General features: G+C 36.5%; 1 protein-coding gene across 4 annotated transcripts in view; it reads right to left on the bottom strand.

Moving 5' to 3' along the window:
* ATP8A1 (ATPase phospholipid transporting 8A1) overlaps nucleotides 1–17,517 on the bottom strand; it is a 266,338-nt gene that overhangs the window by 212,454 nt on the left and 36,367 nt on the right. For all 4 annotated transcript variants that reach the window (XM_008017516.3, XM_008017518.3, XM_008017515.3 and 1 more), the window contains exons 2-5: nucleotides 16,183–16,297; nucleotides 14,809–14,908; nucleotides 13,736–13,834; nucleotides 5,126–5,171 (exon numbers count right to left, since the gene is read on the bottom strand). In XM_008017516.3, coding sequence (XP_008015707.1) covers nucleotides 5,126–5,171; nucleotides 13,736–13,834; nucleotides 14,809–14,908; nucleotides 16,183–16,297 — 360 coding nt within the window. The remainder of the gene's footprint in view (nucleotides 1–5,125; nucleotides 5,172–13,735; nucleotides 13,835–14,808; nucleotides 14,909–16,182; nucleotides 16,298–17,517) is intronic.

Raw genomic sequence — 17,517 nt, 5'->3', positions numbered from 1 at the left:
GAGAGACAAAAAGGGAGCAATGCTTTTTTGGCAGGCAAGAAATGTATAGCTATTTTAAGTCCCTTAGCATAATACATCCCTTTGAACAGCACTGAAATGAATTGAACCAGATGAACTCTGCCTTGTTAGTAGGGCATTTAATACTTAACAACCTGAAACACATTCAATCCACATCAACTTAACACCTTTTTCACAAAGGACTTTAAAGGTGAAATGGTTTCCAGTGGGAGATGAGCAACTACGTGCCCTGCAGGGAAGTAGTCTTGTTAGTGGCTCTCAGCCATCACTCACTCAACTCCATTCAGAAAAGGCTGATTGATGTAGCTCTGGGGAAGGAAGATATAGGTGAATATGAGTCGATTTATTATTTTTAGCTATGTGCCTAGTTTAAAAGAATTTCATGTGACCTTTTCTAAATAATTAGAACAAAACTGCTTTATTACTTATTCTAATCTAATGCGTAGTATCATAATAAAATAAGGCACAATATTAAACAATGTAGCCTTCATTCAACTATAGCATCAAACCAGTTGATTAATGGGCTGCCAAGGATTGCAGCTGTATCTTCCACACATTCTCATATGCAGAATGTATACAGACCATACTCCAGGGAATACACCTGGGTTTTAAAAAAGCAAATTTACTCGTTAGGAAGCACTTACAAATTTTCCCAAATACCTCAGTTTGCACCTGAACTCCATCCTTTCCTAGGCCTCCATGCTGTGGTTTTAGATGAAGCTGTCATTCCACTTGAAATATTGGCAAACTAGCCATCATGGCGTTTCATAAGAAATGACAGCATATTTTTACCAGTTAAAATGAAAACTAGCTCAGTCACCACAATAAATTCATATGGGGATTGGCTTCAATGTACATATTAGAATAACAATGATAAATTTGTATTTATAAATTTCTGCAGAGATATATTTGGCAGAACAACTCATCTCAGAGAAAACAATGAGAGATGGTCTCTCACGTGTGTGTGTAGACTCATGCGGGAGGCTGTGCCAAAATTTGAGTTCAAATATTGAGGGAAGAGGTCAGAGGAAATGAAAGTAAGGTTAGATACAAGGAAAATGAGGGCATTCTCAACAGGGCAGTGCTTTGAGTAGTGGAAGGGATCAGCAGACAAAGTATTGTGTTCACAGAAGGTGACGCAAGGGTTAAATAATCTAATGACTTTGACAGAGAAGATAAAAAAGTGGCAAGAACTTCTGCCATATTATCAGTGACTATGAAAGTCTGGGACACAGTGTGATGAAAATACTGCTTTTCATCTTATTTGCACTCCAGATAATGAATTTTCAGGAAGGCTTCTTTTGATTTCCAGTCTTTCTTCTTCCTTTATTATGTAGACTCAAGTATTTATCCGGAGAGTGGTTTATTTACTCGTTCATTTACCATGCACATAGAGAGTACCTGCTAAGACAGGCCCCTGGTCTGGGAGCTATTGGGAACACAAAGCTGAGTAAGAGTCGGACCTTCAATCTGTGGTGTTCCTATCTAGTATGCACAAACCATCACACAACAAAAATCCTGGAGCAAAGAGAAGCAGCCACCATGCTCTGGGCAGAGTGGACCATAAAACTCATCAAGACTCACTCACATCCCTGGACTTCTGAGCATCAGTCTACTCTGTCCTCCCTCTGCAACTAGGTTCTTGGAAAACAATACACAATTTTACACTCGTCAGGTCACTGAATCATCAACCAAACCAGCTTATATATCTCTGGGGCAAGCCTTGTTTCCAAAAGTGGTGTTGACAACCGTGAGGTTCTGAGTTAGGTCTCAGCTCCATAATTCAATCCCTGATTGAGTTAATTTATCAGAGAAAACAGGGCATCCAATAAGCACCAGTTTTCAGTTAAATGGTTGAAAATGTTGGAAATAAAATGACAAGTTTATATTTCCGAACCCTCTGATGCCTCAAGTAAGGAGAGAAAATATTCATTTCTCTGTGAATATAAAAGGGTTAACATTTGACTGAGGGAAAAATGTCTCTTACACATTATGTGGACTTGATAAACAATGACAAAATGAAAATTTGAGTCGGATGCTTCAGATGTCTGTCAAAAATTAATTACCTGTCAAAAATACTCCTCCCAATACTCCTCCCTCCCCACTCCTATACACCCACTTCTGCCTCAATTCAGAAAAGCAAATTGAATTTCATTCTGGTCTAATAACAGATGGATGGCTTTCATGCTAAGCAATCTGAATTATCTGACAGCAAACAGTATCCTACCAGAACATTTTTGTTATCTCCTATCAACTGCCAAACCAAGAAGACCAATACTCAAAGGCAGCAAAGGGGAAAACAAAAATATACCATTCTCTTAGGAAACAAATTCAACTACCAACATAAAAGCCATAATTTCTTGGATACGGGACTTAATACAGTCTGAAGGAAAGTACAGTCCTTCAATATCCATGAGGGATTAGTTCCAGGATCTCCCATGGATACAAAAATCCATGGATGCTCAAGTCCCTTAATTAAACTGGTGTAGTATTTTTTCATATAACCTATGCATATCTTTTCACATACTTTAAATCATCTCTAGATTACTTATAAAACCTAACACAACATAAATAGTAAATATGTAAATAGCTATGTAAATAGTTGTTATACTATATTTTTAAATTTGTATTTTTTTATTGTTGTAGTTTTTTTTTTTTTTTTTTAAGATCGAGTCTCTCTCTGTCACCTAGGCTGGAGTGCGGGAGCACAGTCTCGGCTCACTGCAACCTCCACCTCCTAGGTTCAAGCAATTCTCCTACCTCAGCCTCCCAAGTAGCTGGGCTTACAGGTGCCTGCCACCACGCCCAGCTAATTTTTGTACTTTTAGTAGAGATGGGGTTTTGCCATGTTGGCCAGGCTGGTCTCGAACTCCTGACCTCTGGTGATCCACCCACCTCTGCTCCCAAAGTGCTGGGATTACAGGCATGACCCAGCGCGCCTGGCCTCGTTGGATTTTTTTGTTTTTTGTTTTTTTCTATTTTTGATCTTCAATTGGTTGAATCTTAGGATGAGAAACCTACAGATATGGAGTGTATTCTGTTGACTAAAATGGCTTTTATAGCTAAGTCCTAATATTTTATTTTTGAATTGAGTTTTATATACATTTATTATAGAGGCTTTTCCTCTCACTTGCCTATTCTTGTATTTAGCCATAGGACCAATCCTGTTAATCTATGAACGGGACTCATGAACCAAGATGGATAGTCAAGAAATACAATTTTATCTGAATGGTAGATAAAGGAATTTTTTTTTGGAGGTTGGCAAGTACCCAGAAGGGTGGAGCACCTGTGTGGTAGCCCAAAATCATCATAGCTATGATGACCACACCTCCACTGTATTATGCTGACTTCTTGAGCCAAGGCTTGAAAACCAGTAACTGCCAGTCACTGAACATAGAAGCCCTCTGCTACAAGATACATTATGCATTGGAAAAGCATTTATGTACGTCTGTTTCAAAAGCTGTTACTAAACTTTCTGAGCAGTATGGCAACAAATGCAAAAACTGCATATTGCCAAAAATACCAGGCTTGAAACATCTGGATTTTTCCCTTTCAATTCCTATGTTTGTCCCTTCACAACTAAACTCCTGGAGTAGCTCTGTCCCAGGCTTCTAACAGTCCCTTACTCCAGTTCATTCTGCCTTACATCTTTAACCCACATGCTCGGCCTGTCTCATTTTGGCTCATAAACCTTCAACAGTGTCTCAGTATCCACAAGAAATGTTGAAATCCCCTTGGCTTAGCATTCAAGATCCTATACAATTCAACCTCAGCCTACCCTTTAAATCATGATTTTGTTTCTCTCTGATGTGAATCTCCTTTCTGCATCTGGCAGTCTAATAATGATTTAGCAAAGCAGTCCTACAGTCTTCTTATTTTCCAGAAAAACCCCTCCTCCTCCTTTCCCACTCAACCCACACATAAAAATATCTTCTCTATTCCTCTGTGTTCATCCAATGTCCTCCTAAAATTCAAGATCTAGCTCATGATACACCACAATTTTCTCTCCTTACCAATTTTTATAGCACTTGACATAGAAACCATGATTTGCCACAAAAATCTGAAGAGAATTGAGATCATGTAGTCCAAATCCTTCATCTTCCACACAGATCATCTCTTTGCACTTTTACATGTTTTTACACGGACCTATTTCAACAAATACGTTATAAGCTATTCATAAGTTGTAAGCTGAAGTTCCCATCTTATACTTTCTTATATGTTCCATAATAAAATAATCGCAGTAAATATTTTGCAAATTTATTAGGTTAATTAGTAAATATATCGTCCTTAAGTGTATTAAAAATCGGCATATAATGCCTATTGTGGGAGGTGGCGAAAAAGAAGCAGGGAATTTTGACAGGACTCCATAGAAATATTAGCAGTATAAAAATAGTCTTCCTAAATATCAGATAATGTTGGCAGACATCACTGATCCTCACCGCATCAAAGAACTTCAGAGATGAGATTCTCAGATGGGGCAAACTCATTCAGAGATGAGCTAAGATGTCTATTTCTCACACTCCTGGGCATTTAAAAACATGACAGCCCATTTGCTTGTATTAAAGATCATTTTGGTTTTGGCTGTATCAAAATGAGCCCCATCCAAAAAGAGCTGTGCCAAAATGCCATGCACTGTACAGAAGCAGGACTGGTTGTATTTGTTTTATTTCTGGAGTGTCTGTCATCTGCATGTATAACTCAGAGTGTTTCCAAAATGCTTTTCACTCAGGTGACATCACATGAGCTTATTTTCTATACATCTTTTCTAGAATAACATCTGTAGATTACAAACAAAATAAAGACACTTTATAATATTAAACACTGTCAAAACAACTGCAGACTTTTATGGACTATATTTGAGAGAATATTGCTATGACACACTTAAATATATTTAAAATGTTGGCTTTCAAAAGTATTATCACTATAAATCACTCTAAAGTGAGTTTAAGTGACATCCTAACAAATGCCACAAAGCAAAAATCAATCTACCCCAAAACAAAAACTTGAGATGCACAGTATTTGCAATTGAATTATATGTAATTGAAGTGTTTGTATATACCACAAGTGGGTTTGACAAGTACGAGAAAAAAACATGTAAAATTCCTACCTTGCGTTTGTTTCTTGTTCACTGCATTATCAGCTTTATGTCGTTTCTAAGGTTTAAAAGCAAAAAGAACAACTATGAAAATGTGAATGAGATTACTAAAACAAGAGAACACTCATACCAAAAAAGATTTAGCTTATGTTTCTCAAGGTTTTTATCCTTTCTCATTCATGTCAATGTTAAAGTATGCATTGCTGGGGGAATGGTGATGGGAAGAATTAGAGCATACCTAGGAATTTTAAAACTGAAAGAACAATTCCCAGTATCTCCATACAGTGCCCCTCTTCTGAGAGCACAAGTTTGTGGTCCTCACGAGGATCTTACCTCAGCACGTAGGTAGGATTAAAATTTTAATGTACTAGAAAAGTATGAAAGGTTGATTTAGTATTTTGCTTTAATAACTCACTTTAAAAAGGAGATTGCCTGAGAGAATTATCTATAATAACTACCATTTAATAATGGTATTGAAATATTTTCAGCTTCTTATGAAATTCATTACCAAATTAAGCTGAGCACATCCTCTATAATTTAATGATGTGCTGATGTTTGCCAATGACTTGAACCAATGACGTCTACCATTGACATACAGACTCTCCTGTTCACTGCTCTCCTGCATTTTCTCCTCTCACCACTTGCAACCGAAAGCCACTGAATTACATAATCTCATCATATTTTCCTTCCTCCCAAGAGCACCTACAAAATTACACAATAAGCAAGTAAGTTAGTCTAAGTCTAGGTAAGTTTGAAGAGTTGCATAAGCCAAGGTTTTACAGCAGTGGGTAAGAAAAAGAAATGGAAGGTCAGAGGAAAGGTGAGAATCTGAGTGACCAGGGAAGCTTATTTTCTCTCCGGTTCACCTAGAGGTTTTCATCTAAACTTACAGCATCGAGTATAACTCATCAAACTCTGTTAACATTGCAGAAGAGTGCTTAGTGTAACTAACTATGCTCAAAGATCCTGTCATGTATAGCCTGAAGTTGAATTTAGTTGTGCATACCTGACTATAATATGGGTTGGAACAAATGTAAAACAAATGAGCTCCTAAGTTTTCCATTTGAGAAAAAATATAGTTTTCAGAATCACTGTGCACATATGAAAACACTGCAAGAGAAAAATCTAGAGGTGTGGATTAGCACTCCTCCAGGATATGGCAACACCCAAGAGGAACAGATAAGAGCTGGCAGTGTACACCCAGTTCGTGGAAACAATCAGCTACTGAACTGCACAAAATACGAACAAAACATTCAAAACGCTTCTGCGAAAGAATTATTGAGAATGATTCTACCCACATGGACATGCAGGAACACAATTAGAACTCCTTTTCAGTATAAAATACTCACTAATAAAAGTGTATTAATGTAGACTTTTAATAGGCATATTATTGCTTTCAAAAGCAAGCACAGTTTGCCAAAAAAGATTCTTAAATGTTTAAAGTTCTGTTAAATATGTAGCACCAGTAGAGATTTTCTAGTTATAGAACTTTGAAAATACTCTTTTTGCTTGTTAGTAGAGATTATAAGAAAATTAGAAAGTGATTCAAAATAAATTTTGATCAAAAATAACAGTCCAAGGTAAATTTAGATATTTAAAAGAGGCACAGATGTTTCCAAAATATGAGACAATGGTTAGATTTCCAACTAAAGGAGACAAATAAAAGCTAATTAATGAAACATTCCACTTCAAAGAGGAAATTTAATCTTAGTGAAACCCGAGGCGATCTTAAACATCACTTTGCATCTACAGAGAATTCTTGCACAAGAGCATCTCTTTCCTCTATCTTCCTATCACAGAATAAATTAGGTTACTTGTCATGAAACAAGTGTGTTCAATATACTAAGGATCTACCTCAATAGGCAGATTTTAATCCCAAGACTACAAGAAGAAAGCATCTAACTTTTGTGTCTTGATGAGATTATTCCTTCTAAAACTAATAGTTCATAAAAAATTAAGCTATTCTCTGAGTTCAAATACCTCAACTATGTCATAATCCAAATTCATTTACTATCACTGAAGGCTAATGAATTATTTGATATCATCAGTATTAGATTGATAGCACACCAATAAACTGTATTGTATAAATAGTATTATGAACTTCAGAATACAAAGTATACAATGCTGACCACTCCCTCCTTCTGGAAACTCTTCCCTCCCTAGATATTTCTTATCACATCATTGCCAGGTTTACAATCTGCACCTTGACCCCTTCTTGTCTCCTTTCCCTACTTGCTATTCAGCGATGGTATTGCTCAAGGCTTACTCCCTGGCCCTCCTCGCTTCTCACTCTACATTCTCTTCTTACAACTCTTTCATACCTGCAGTTTCAATTATAACCAGTACATAAATACACAGCAGTCAAAACTCTCATCTGAGCTCCACGATTATATCTAGTTGTCTCTTTAACATCTCTCTGGCAATCTCAAAGGGATCTCAAACTGTCCACAAGGCAACCTGTGACCTTAATCTCCAAGACCTGGTACTTGTCTCAGACATGGAAACACATGCCATTCATTTACCCAAACCAGGAACTTCATTCTTATACCTTTATTTTCCTCTCATTCCTATCCAAGCCATTCTTTCACTCAATAAATATTTACTAAACACTGACTATGTGCCAGGCCCTGTTACTGCTGCCGAGACTACAGTACAAGTGACAAAACCCCTTCCTTGCATGGAGCTTACATTCCAGTGGTTGTGGATAGAATAGGGTATGTAGCATGTTAGAGAGTGGTTAAGTCTTGTCAGTTTTATACTTAAAAATGTAGTGAATTCATTTTCTTTCTTTTCACCATGTCTACCATACATGCTGAGTCTAATATATCTTATATATATTTTTTACACTAACAACTGGAAGATTCTTGTCTGCACAAATGCTGTTTTCCTTGTAATCCATTTTCCACTGTTTAGCCAAAAGGATCTCTAGATGATAACACAGTTAACATTTGTTCATCACTTACTATATACCAGGCACTATTCTAAGGACTTCATGTGCATCATTTAATTCTCATTAATAACCTAGTATGAATTTTTTTTTTTTTAGATGGAGTCTCGCTCTGTCGCCCAGGCTGGAGTGCAGTGGTGGGATCTTGGATCATTGCAATCTCTGCCTCCAGGGTTAAAGCAATTCTCACTAGTGTGATTACTTGATTAATGTCGATCTCTTCTATTGGATACAAGCTCCATCACGGCTACTTTTACTCACTAACACAGTCTCAGTATTTGGTTCTTACACACTGTAGACTTTGAATAACTATTTTATAATGAATGGAGTCTACTAGTACTTAAATTAACAAGTTTACAGCAAAGAGGGAACATTTGTAGTGGTAAATATCAATTTGATCTTTATCATAGGAACTAGCATTTAGCATAATACAGCTTTTTAGAAAAGAGTTCTCCATCAATTTTAGAGTATTTTCAAGTATGTGTGTTGCTATTAACACATAAAAATAGAAAATGATACTATGTTGTCTAAAGCATCAAGAGTTAAAATGCACTGGGGTGGATAAATCTTCAGTATCTTACCTGCAGGCAATTCTAATTATATTTTTATCTGTCTGTCTGTCTATCTATCTATCTATCTATCTATCTATCTATCTATCTATCTAATCTATCTTTTAAATTTTAAATCTCTATATATAGATTTAAAAACATTATCTAACAGAATATAGGAAAGTTTACTAGATTGCAATCTCTACTTTATTCACTGATGTATTAGTGGCAGCCATGACCAGTCTTCACCAATATCCAGCTCTCCACTTCCATGGAACTTGAGATAACACCTTCTCTTTGCCATGTCACTAGTTCTAATACTGAGCTATAAAGAGATGTGTGTTCCCTTTCTGGACCAAAACATAGAAGAAGTGAGATCCCATCCCCTCTCCCCACCCTTGCTACAATAACCACCAATATTCCACAAAGCAGATTCTTGATTCAGGTTATTCCCTGATGCCCTCCATCATGTGTCTTTCAGTAACTGAAAAATAAACAATGTATTAAGCCACTGACATACGAGACATAATTACCAGCACAGCAAAGTTTAACACATCCTCATACATATCCTAATGAATGCTGGCAGCTCAAGAGTTCTTCAAATGTTCTTGCTGAATGTATGAATGAATAAATGTATTCATTATTCTCACTGATAAAGACAGCTCTTTGTCCAACTATCTAAATTGTTATTTGATTTGTCCCCCATTTTAGAGAGTATTCTTTCAAACTTTTTATCACTCTACAGTTTTACATAAACTTCTTGTTAAGCTACTCTTACAATTTCTAGCCAATTTCTTAACAGTGATTTCACTGGAAAACTACTCCATATAATACTATTATATCACAATACTATTATTACATTCTTTAGGACTGCATGATTAGCAGCTTTCTAATAGTACCCAATTATTATATTATGCCAAAAAGAGTTCTGTTAAAAAAAAAAGAAAAAAAAAACTTCTTGAATACAATTTTATTTGCCATGTACTTTCAAAGATGGAGTAATGGAAACCATAGCTAGAGTGATTATAGCTTTGCCAGGGAACAAAACAAAACAAAACAGACAGGGAAGGCAGTTTTAAGTAGTGATTATAAGGCAGGAGTCCGGAGCCAAAATGCCTTTTTTGAATTCTGACAGCCCCAGTTGTGACATTGGACAAGTTTCGGTACCCCTCCTGCCTCCTCTTATCTGTAAAATAGGGATAAGATCAATAACATCTTCAAGGGTTGTTATAAGATTTAGTAAATGTAAAGGACATAGAGTAAGTACAACCTAGAAGCACAATAAATGTTGTTAATATTACTGTTGGTGACTCTTCACAATCATGCAGAGCCAAGAGCACTGGATAGGACAGAATTCTGATTCTATCACTTTCTTGGACAAGTTAAATGACCTATCTAAGCCTCAGCTTCCTTACCTTTAAAACTGGGTTAACATCCAACTTTCAAAGTTACTGAAAAAGTTAAATGAGAAAAACATTTGCAAAACACTAGCAGGATGCCTAGCAAACTAAAGTTACTCAACAAAAATTAGGCTAAACAAAGAAAAGGGAAGTCCATAAGGCAAAGAAAGTGACAAAAGTGTAGTAAAGACCAATCCCCGTGGACTGCCAAGTCCTACCACAATTTAAAGGTTGGCAAGTCAGCATGGAGCAATACAGGTAGGAATCTCTTACACTTCTCAGCTAGTGTCTCCATCAAGTATGTCATTTTCAATCAAGAGGACTACGCTGTTTCACACACATGCACACACATGTACAACACCTGTTTGTACTCTTAAATACTTGGATGCTTTTGAAACTGATGATCTAAATCTTCAATTGACCCATTCCTAATATGGCACGTGCCGTCTTAAAAAGATCCCAATTTGATCCTCTATAGAAAAAATGTTAATGTTTGTATAACTTTAAATTGGAGCATTCTAAACAATTTCTCAGCATTTCCTTGCCTTACCATCTTACTTTCCTAAGGCTTAACAGATCGTCATCTCAGACTGGCAAATAACTATTTTAGAATAAAATACCTAGGAATACAGCTAACTAGGGAGGTGAAAGATCTCTACAAGGAAAACTACAAACCACTGCTCAATGAAGTCAGAGATGACAAAACAAAAAACATTCCATGCTCCTGGATAGAAGAATCAATATTGTAAAAATAGCCATACAGCTCAAAGCAATTTACAGATTCAATGCTATTCCCATTAAACTACCATTGACATTCTGTAAAGAATGTCAATGAATAGTTTAAAATTTAACTATTTAAAAATTCATATGGAACCAAAAAGAGAGCCCAAATAGCCAAGGCAATTCTAAGCAAAAAGAACAAAGCTGGAGGTATCAATCATGCTACCCAACTTCAAACTATACTACAGGGCTATAGTAACCAAAACAGCATGGTACTAGTAGAAGAACACACATGGATCAATGGAACAGAAGAACCCAGAAATAAGACTGCACACCTACAACCACCTGATTGTCGACAAAGCTGACAAAAACAAGCAATGGGGAAAGGAGTCCCTATTTGATAAATGATGCTGGAATAACTGGTTAGCTATATGTAGAAGACTGAAACTAGACCCTTTCCTTACACCATATACAAAACTCATCTCAAGATGGATTAAAGACTTAAATGAAGGCTGGGCACGGTGGCTCATGCCTGCAATCTCAGCATTTTGGGAGGCCAAGGTGGGTGGATCACCTGAGGTCAGAACTTCAAGACCAGCTTGGTCAGCATGTCAAAACCCTGTCTCTACTAAAAATAGAAAAAAAAAAAAAAAAAAAAAAAAAAAAAAGCTGTGAATGGTGGTGGGAATCTGTAATCCCAGCTGCTCAGGAGGCTGAGGTGGGAGAATTGCTTGAACCTAGGAGGTAGAGGCTGCAGTGAGCCAAGGTCACACCACTGAAATCCAGCCTGGGCAACAGAGTGAAAATTCAGCTCAGAAACAAACAAACAAAAAAAAAACAAAAAATAAACAAACAAAAAAAGACTTAAATATAAAACCCCAAACTATAAAAACCCTAGAAGAAAACCTAGGTACATATGTACATTCAGGACATAGGCATGGGCAAAGATTTCATGACAAAGATGCCAGAAGCAATTGCAACAAAAGCAAAAATTGGCACATTGGATCTGAGTAAAGAGCCTTTGCACAGCAAAAAAAGAAAAAAAAAAAAACTAACAACAGAGTAAACAGACAACTTACAGAATGGGGGAAAACACTTGCAAACTATGCATCTGACAAAGGTCTAATATCTGGCATCTATAAGGAACTTAAATTTACAAGAAGAAAACAACCCATTAAAAAGTAGGAAAAGGGCTGGGTGCAGGGGCTCACACCTATAATCCCAGCACTTTAGGAGGCTGAGGCGGATGGATTGCCTGAGGTCGGGAGTTCGAGACCAGCCTGACCAACATGAAGAAACCCTCTCAGTACTAAAAACACAAAATTAGCCGCGTGTGGTGGTGGTGCATGCCTGTAATTCCAGCCACTTGGGAGGCTGAGGCAGGAGAGTCGCTTGAACCTGGGAGGTGGAGGTTGCAGTGAGCCGAGATCGCACCATTGCACTCCAGCCTGGGCAACAAGAGCGAAACTCTGTCTCAAAAAAAAAAAAAAAGAAAAAAGAAAAAAAAAAGCAGGCAAAGGACATGAATGGACACTTCTAAAAAGAAGACATACATGCGACCAACAAACACAAAAAAAGCTCAACATCACTGATTATTAGAGGAATGCAAATCAAAACCACAATGAGATGCCATCTCACACCAGTCAGAATGGCATTTATTAAAAAGTCAAAAAAAACAGATGCTGGCAAGGTTGTGGAGAAAAAGGAACATTTATATACTATTGATGGGAGTGAAAATTAGTTCAGTCATTGTGGAAGACAGTGTGGTGATTCCTCAAAGACCTAAAGACAGATATACCATTTGACCCAGCAATCCCATTACTGGGTACATACCCAAAGGAATATAAATCATTCTATTATAAAGACACATGCGTGTGTATGTTCATTTCAGCCTTATTCACAAAAGCAAAGACATGAATCAACCTAAATGCCCATCAATGATAGACTGGATAGGAAAATGTGGTACATATACACCATGGAATACTATGCAGCCATAAAAAAGAACGAGATCATGTCCTTTGCAGGGACATGAATGGAGGTGGATGGAGGCCATTATCCTTAGCAAACTAACACAGGAACAGAAAACCAAATACTGTGTGTTCTCACCTGTAAGTGGGAGTAAATGATGAGAACACATGGACACAGAGGGGAACACCACACACTGAGGCCCACTGGAGGGTGGAAGGTGGCAGGAGGGAGAGGATCAGGAAAAATAACTAAAAGTAACTAATAGATACTCAGCTGAATGGCTGGGTGATGAAATCATCTGTACAATAAAACCCCATGACACACATTTACCCATGTAACAACCCTACACATGTACCCCTGAACTTAAAAGTCTCTCTCTCTCTGTCTCTCTCTCTCTATATATATATATGAAGTATTTTAAAAGAATAGGAAAAAATCAAACCAAAACAAAACATTGGTCTCCTCAAGTAAGACAGTTAAAACAGATAAAACAGAAAAAAGGCCTGAATTTATCTGGGAGAGTTAGTTTTATAAAGGAGAAAGTGACTTCCCCTTTCTCTTATTACTACAGAATAAAAATAGCAAATTTGGTTACTTTCTTTTAAAAAATGAGATAAAGGAAAAAGAAGCTTAGAACTAGTAAATAAAGTGAGAAGGAATCAAAGGCATTTAATAAAGTGAAATTTATTTAAATTATTTAAATTAAAAAATAGAAAATATCAAAAAATATCACTTAATTTGGAGATTTTTTCATTTAATTGAAAATAATGTTCAAATGTACTTTTCTCCTCAAGTCAATTAGTATAGTAAATTAATTTCTTTTATTTGTTAAACTATAAATGCAATAGAATACTGTAAAAAACATTTAGCAATATTATAGAAAACAAAAATTAACTTCAGGGGTAGGAACATATTCTAGACATTTGAAGTTGAATGGACAGCGCATGCCAAGAATTAAATGATTTAAGGAAAAACTAACATTTAAAACATATATAAATAACAAAGTCACATATATTTATGAAAAAAATAGAATACTTACAATATCTTCTATTATCTCTTTGATAGCTGCCACAGCTAAAATAAATAAGAGAGGAACCAGTGTTGTGTAACGACCTGTTGGTGACACATCAGGTATTTGCTATTTGGAAAAAAAAAAAAATAAGAGAAATCCAATGAGAACTAGAAAATTTACAATAGATTCAAGAAAACAGTCTTAGTGCCTTCTAAAACATGCCTCACTGATTTTAGTATCTTGGCGGACTAATGCTGGGTGAGGTAATTTGTTCATATCTGATAAGTACTGGAAAAGCACGTTAATTAGTTTCATGGTAAGCAGTTGTATATAGGACTACCACCTCCATTGGAAAATTGGCTACATAAGTTACAGTATATCTATTCACTAAAATATAACTATTAAAATGACATTTTAGAAACACAATGAATAACTGGGAAAATATCCACACATTGTTATATGAATACAGCAGGTTACAAAACAATAGGTATTCTATGATCCCCTTTTTGTAAACTAAATCAATGAACAATGGTTGGAAGGAAAAAAGAAAGACCAGAAGGATATATACCCACAATTTAAGAGTAGTTGTCTCTGGTGGTGGAATAGTGAGAGTTTTGAATTTTTTTCCTTGTGTTTTGTGGTGTTTTAAAAATTCTTTATTTTCAAGGTCAATGAAAATATTTTTTTCAAATTTAAGCATATGTTAAACATGCTACTTTTAATAAACTGGAACTTTTTCTGACTACAACTAATTTACATACAAAGAGAAGCACAAGATTTAAATTCTTGCATTCTAAGGTTCAGAGTTGACACTTTTACTACGAAAATCAACATTTTAAGAAAACGTACCATCCCCTTTACCACCCAAAATGAACAGTCCTTGCCACATCAAATTTATAGAACATCCAAAATAAGCTGATAAACATGAAGCAAAAGGCTGGAAAAGGTAGTGGATTCTAACACCGTTTGCAGCAGGAGCCAGAAATGCCCACCAAAACCAGCTTACCTCTCGGCATTTAGATAAACCTCAAGGGATTGGTCACGGGCTTAACATTTATTAGTACCTGAACCTTTGACAAGGTTTTATGATATGACTTTACCTGAAGCAGTGCAATAAAGAGAAAAAACGAATTAGCAGCTCTTCTGAACTGAGAGTAGAGAAATCTTGGAAGGAATGTGATTATGTTGTATTTTGCAGTGCTAGAAAACAAAAATGAAAAGCAGTATAAAACTTCTCCATAATTAGCACCCATACTACAAAGTTCTGTAACTACCATATAAAAAGTTAGATAAGGAACATTTGCCGCTGTTTCAAACTGGGAGAATATTGCAAAGGGTTATTAACCTAAATGAAAGAGAGTAAAAAGGTTAAATAAATAGCAAACAGTGAATACCACAGGTTTTATTTTTTGCATAATCTTTTGTCCTCTTTGGCCAGTTAGCCTGCTTAACATTACTAGAAGTAGCTTACAAAGAAGAGCAACTTTGGAGTTAAAGGGCTCCAGTCCTCCATAAGACAGAGTACAACACGTGAGTAGAAAATAAAATCTTGCAAAAAAAAAAAATCCCCCAAAATCAGCAATTTGACCAGATACTGTAAACAGAGATGCCTTTCCTGGATAATTTCAGGGAGATTTCTGGGGTTCTGCTTGAATTTTCTTCACTGCCACCCCAGGAACTTGGCTAGAAATCCACATTAAACACACCAGATATGCCCACATCAGTAAGATATCACCACTTAGCTCTTAGAAACATCTAGATCTTCCTCTTGTTTATCAAATAGAAAGGAGATTAAAGCAGACACATGCCACACTACCCAAATTGAGAGGTGTCCCTCTAGAATTTGAAGTTGCACATATTAAGTGAGCACTTCTCAAATCTAGTAACTCTGCCACTGGAGAAACACTTTGCTGGCACTGAAGGTGTTTATGTGGTCCCAGAAGCCACTTAAGTGGCCAGTGCTTACAGATACTTTTTACACTATTGTTGGAATGAAAACACAACAGTGCAGTGAAGTAATTCGCACAGCCCTCCGGTTCCTCCCCACCATACTAAACTTCACAACTATTAAAAACCAATATTTAAAGACTATATAACCAGAAGGAATTCTTGGTGCAGAATTGCAAAGACCTCTTCTAAAATGTTAAAACTTGTTATCCAAAACCAGTAATGCATCGCTTTATTAACAGGTTTAGGACACAGGCATTTACACATAAGCAGCTTCCATTATTCAGACCATCTACGTAGACCTGGCAGAGGATGGGTGCTTATTCTTTCTGCTCCTTGCTATTTCCAGATTCTTATTAATATTTCTCTATGGGATAGAAGATGGAGAAACAGCCTATTCACACTGCCACCAGGGAGCTCTCAAATATTAACCGACTGCACTGAAAGTTCTTTGCAAGCATTTTCATTTTGACCTAACCAGCTCTGCTCTGCTGGCTGGTCTCATGGCATTCTTTGGAAGTTCCTACCTAACATGGTTATTGCAGAATTTTGTCAGCTGGGGCTGGTTGATGAAAATAGTCCTCACTTCCTCCTGGTCAGCCAGCGAGGTCTTCTCTGAAACATCATCTGTCTTCTCATAACCTTAAAAAGAGATCATCTTCTTATTGGACAAGAAATGTTTTATTGTCCAGACCAAAAACACATTTCATAACTAGCCTAGAATATGAAATCTGTTAAAAGCTACATGCTTCCCCTTACTGCTGTTTCTTTTATAATAAAAAGTAACATCCTCACATTTAACATTTCTACTAGATTTAAAGGGCAGCATTTAACAGTCATGTAAAAACTGAGCCATATCAAAAATAAGACATAACATCAACTTTACATTTCCCCCGTAAGTGTTCAACTTATTTCCTTCCATTATACAAAAAGATGCCCAGAAGTAAAAATTATTTTTAAACTGGTTTAAACTAAAGTTTTAGTTAAACTAACAAGATAAAGGTAATTTAAAATATAGTCAAAAATTCAGGCATACACATTTAATACTTTTCTGGTTTTTTTCCCAGATGAAGACAGAAGAAAAGATATATAGTAAGGTTTAAACAGGGAACTGCAACAGTGATCCAACTCACTATCATCACCTATTTGTTTCTCCAGTTAGAATTCATGTTCGCAAATGAATTTTAAATTTCTCAAGAGCACTTCAAGTCATCTCATAATTATTGAAACAAAATGCTAGATTCAACTGCGTACTTTGTTGCAATGCTGACATTTCAAAAAATACATACAAGTTCTAGAACAGTATATGAACATATAGTATTTTAAACAGCTTTTTGTACCTTCTAGTGAAAATCAAAGGGGTGACAACAGTATTGTATCTCCAAAACCCATTTTTCTTCTCTCTGCTGCCTAGCCAATGCCAACTCCTCCCATAAGACCTGCTGGCATGTGGTTTCTTCTGAAGTGTTCTATGATGCTCAAGTTAGAGAAACGTCTTTGGGTTTCCACAGCCCTCTGAACCTCCCCACTCTTCAGCAAAACACTTACCAGCAGGTTTTGTTGCTGTCTGAGTCAGGTTCCCCCTACCAGAATGGGAACTCCCTAGGGCCACAGAAGGTGTGTTATTCATCTTTCCAACACCAGTGCCAACAAACAGCAGGTACCCAATGTCTGCCAAATACATATACCCAATGAAAAAGGAGTGGTTGACTGTTTTTTGAGGGCAAGAAAAGCTGCTCCACCCACTGATTAAAAAACAACTGTTGGCCAAGTGCTGGTAACAAACTACATGAAAAGCTGGCCTGTGGGGTTTGTTATGGTTTGAAACCAGAAAATCATTGAGGTGTTCTACAAAGGTGAGA

Source organism: Chlorocebus sabaeus, chromosome 27 (genome assembly GCF_047675955.1).
Source record: "Chlorocebus sabaeus isolate Y175 chromosome 27, mChlSab1.0.hap1, whole genome shotgun sequence".
NCBI lineage: Eukaryota > Metazoa > Chordata > Mammalia > Primates > Cercopithecidae > Chlorocebus > Chlorocebus sabaeus.
The sequence above is the reverse complement of the archived record's forward strand: the minus strand, read 5'-3'. Positions and strand labels throughout refer to the sequence as shown.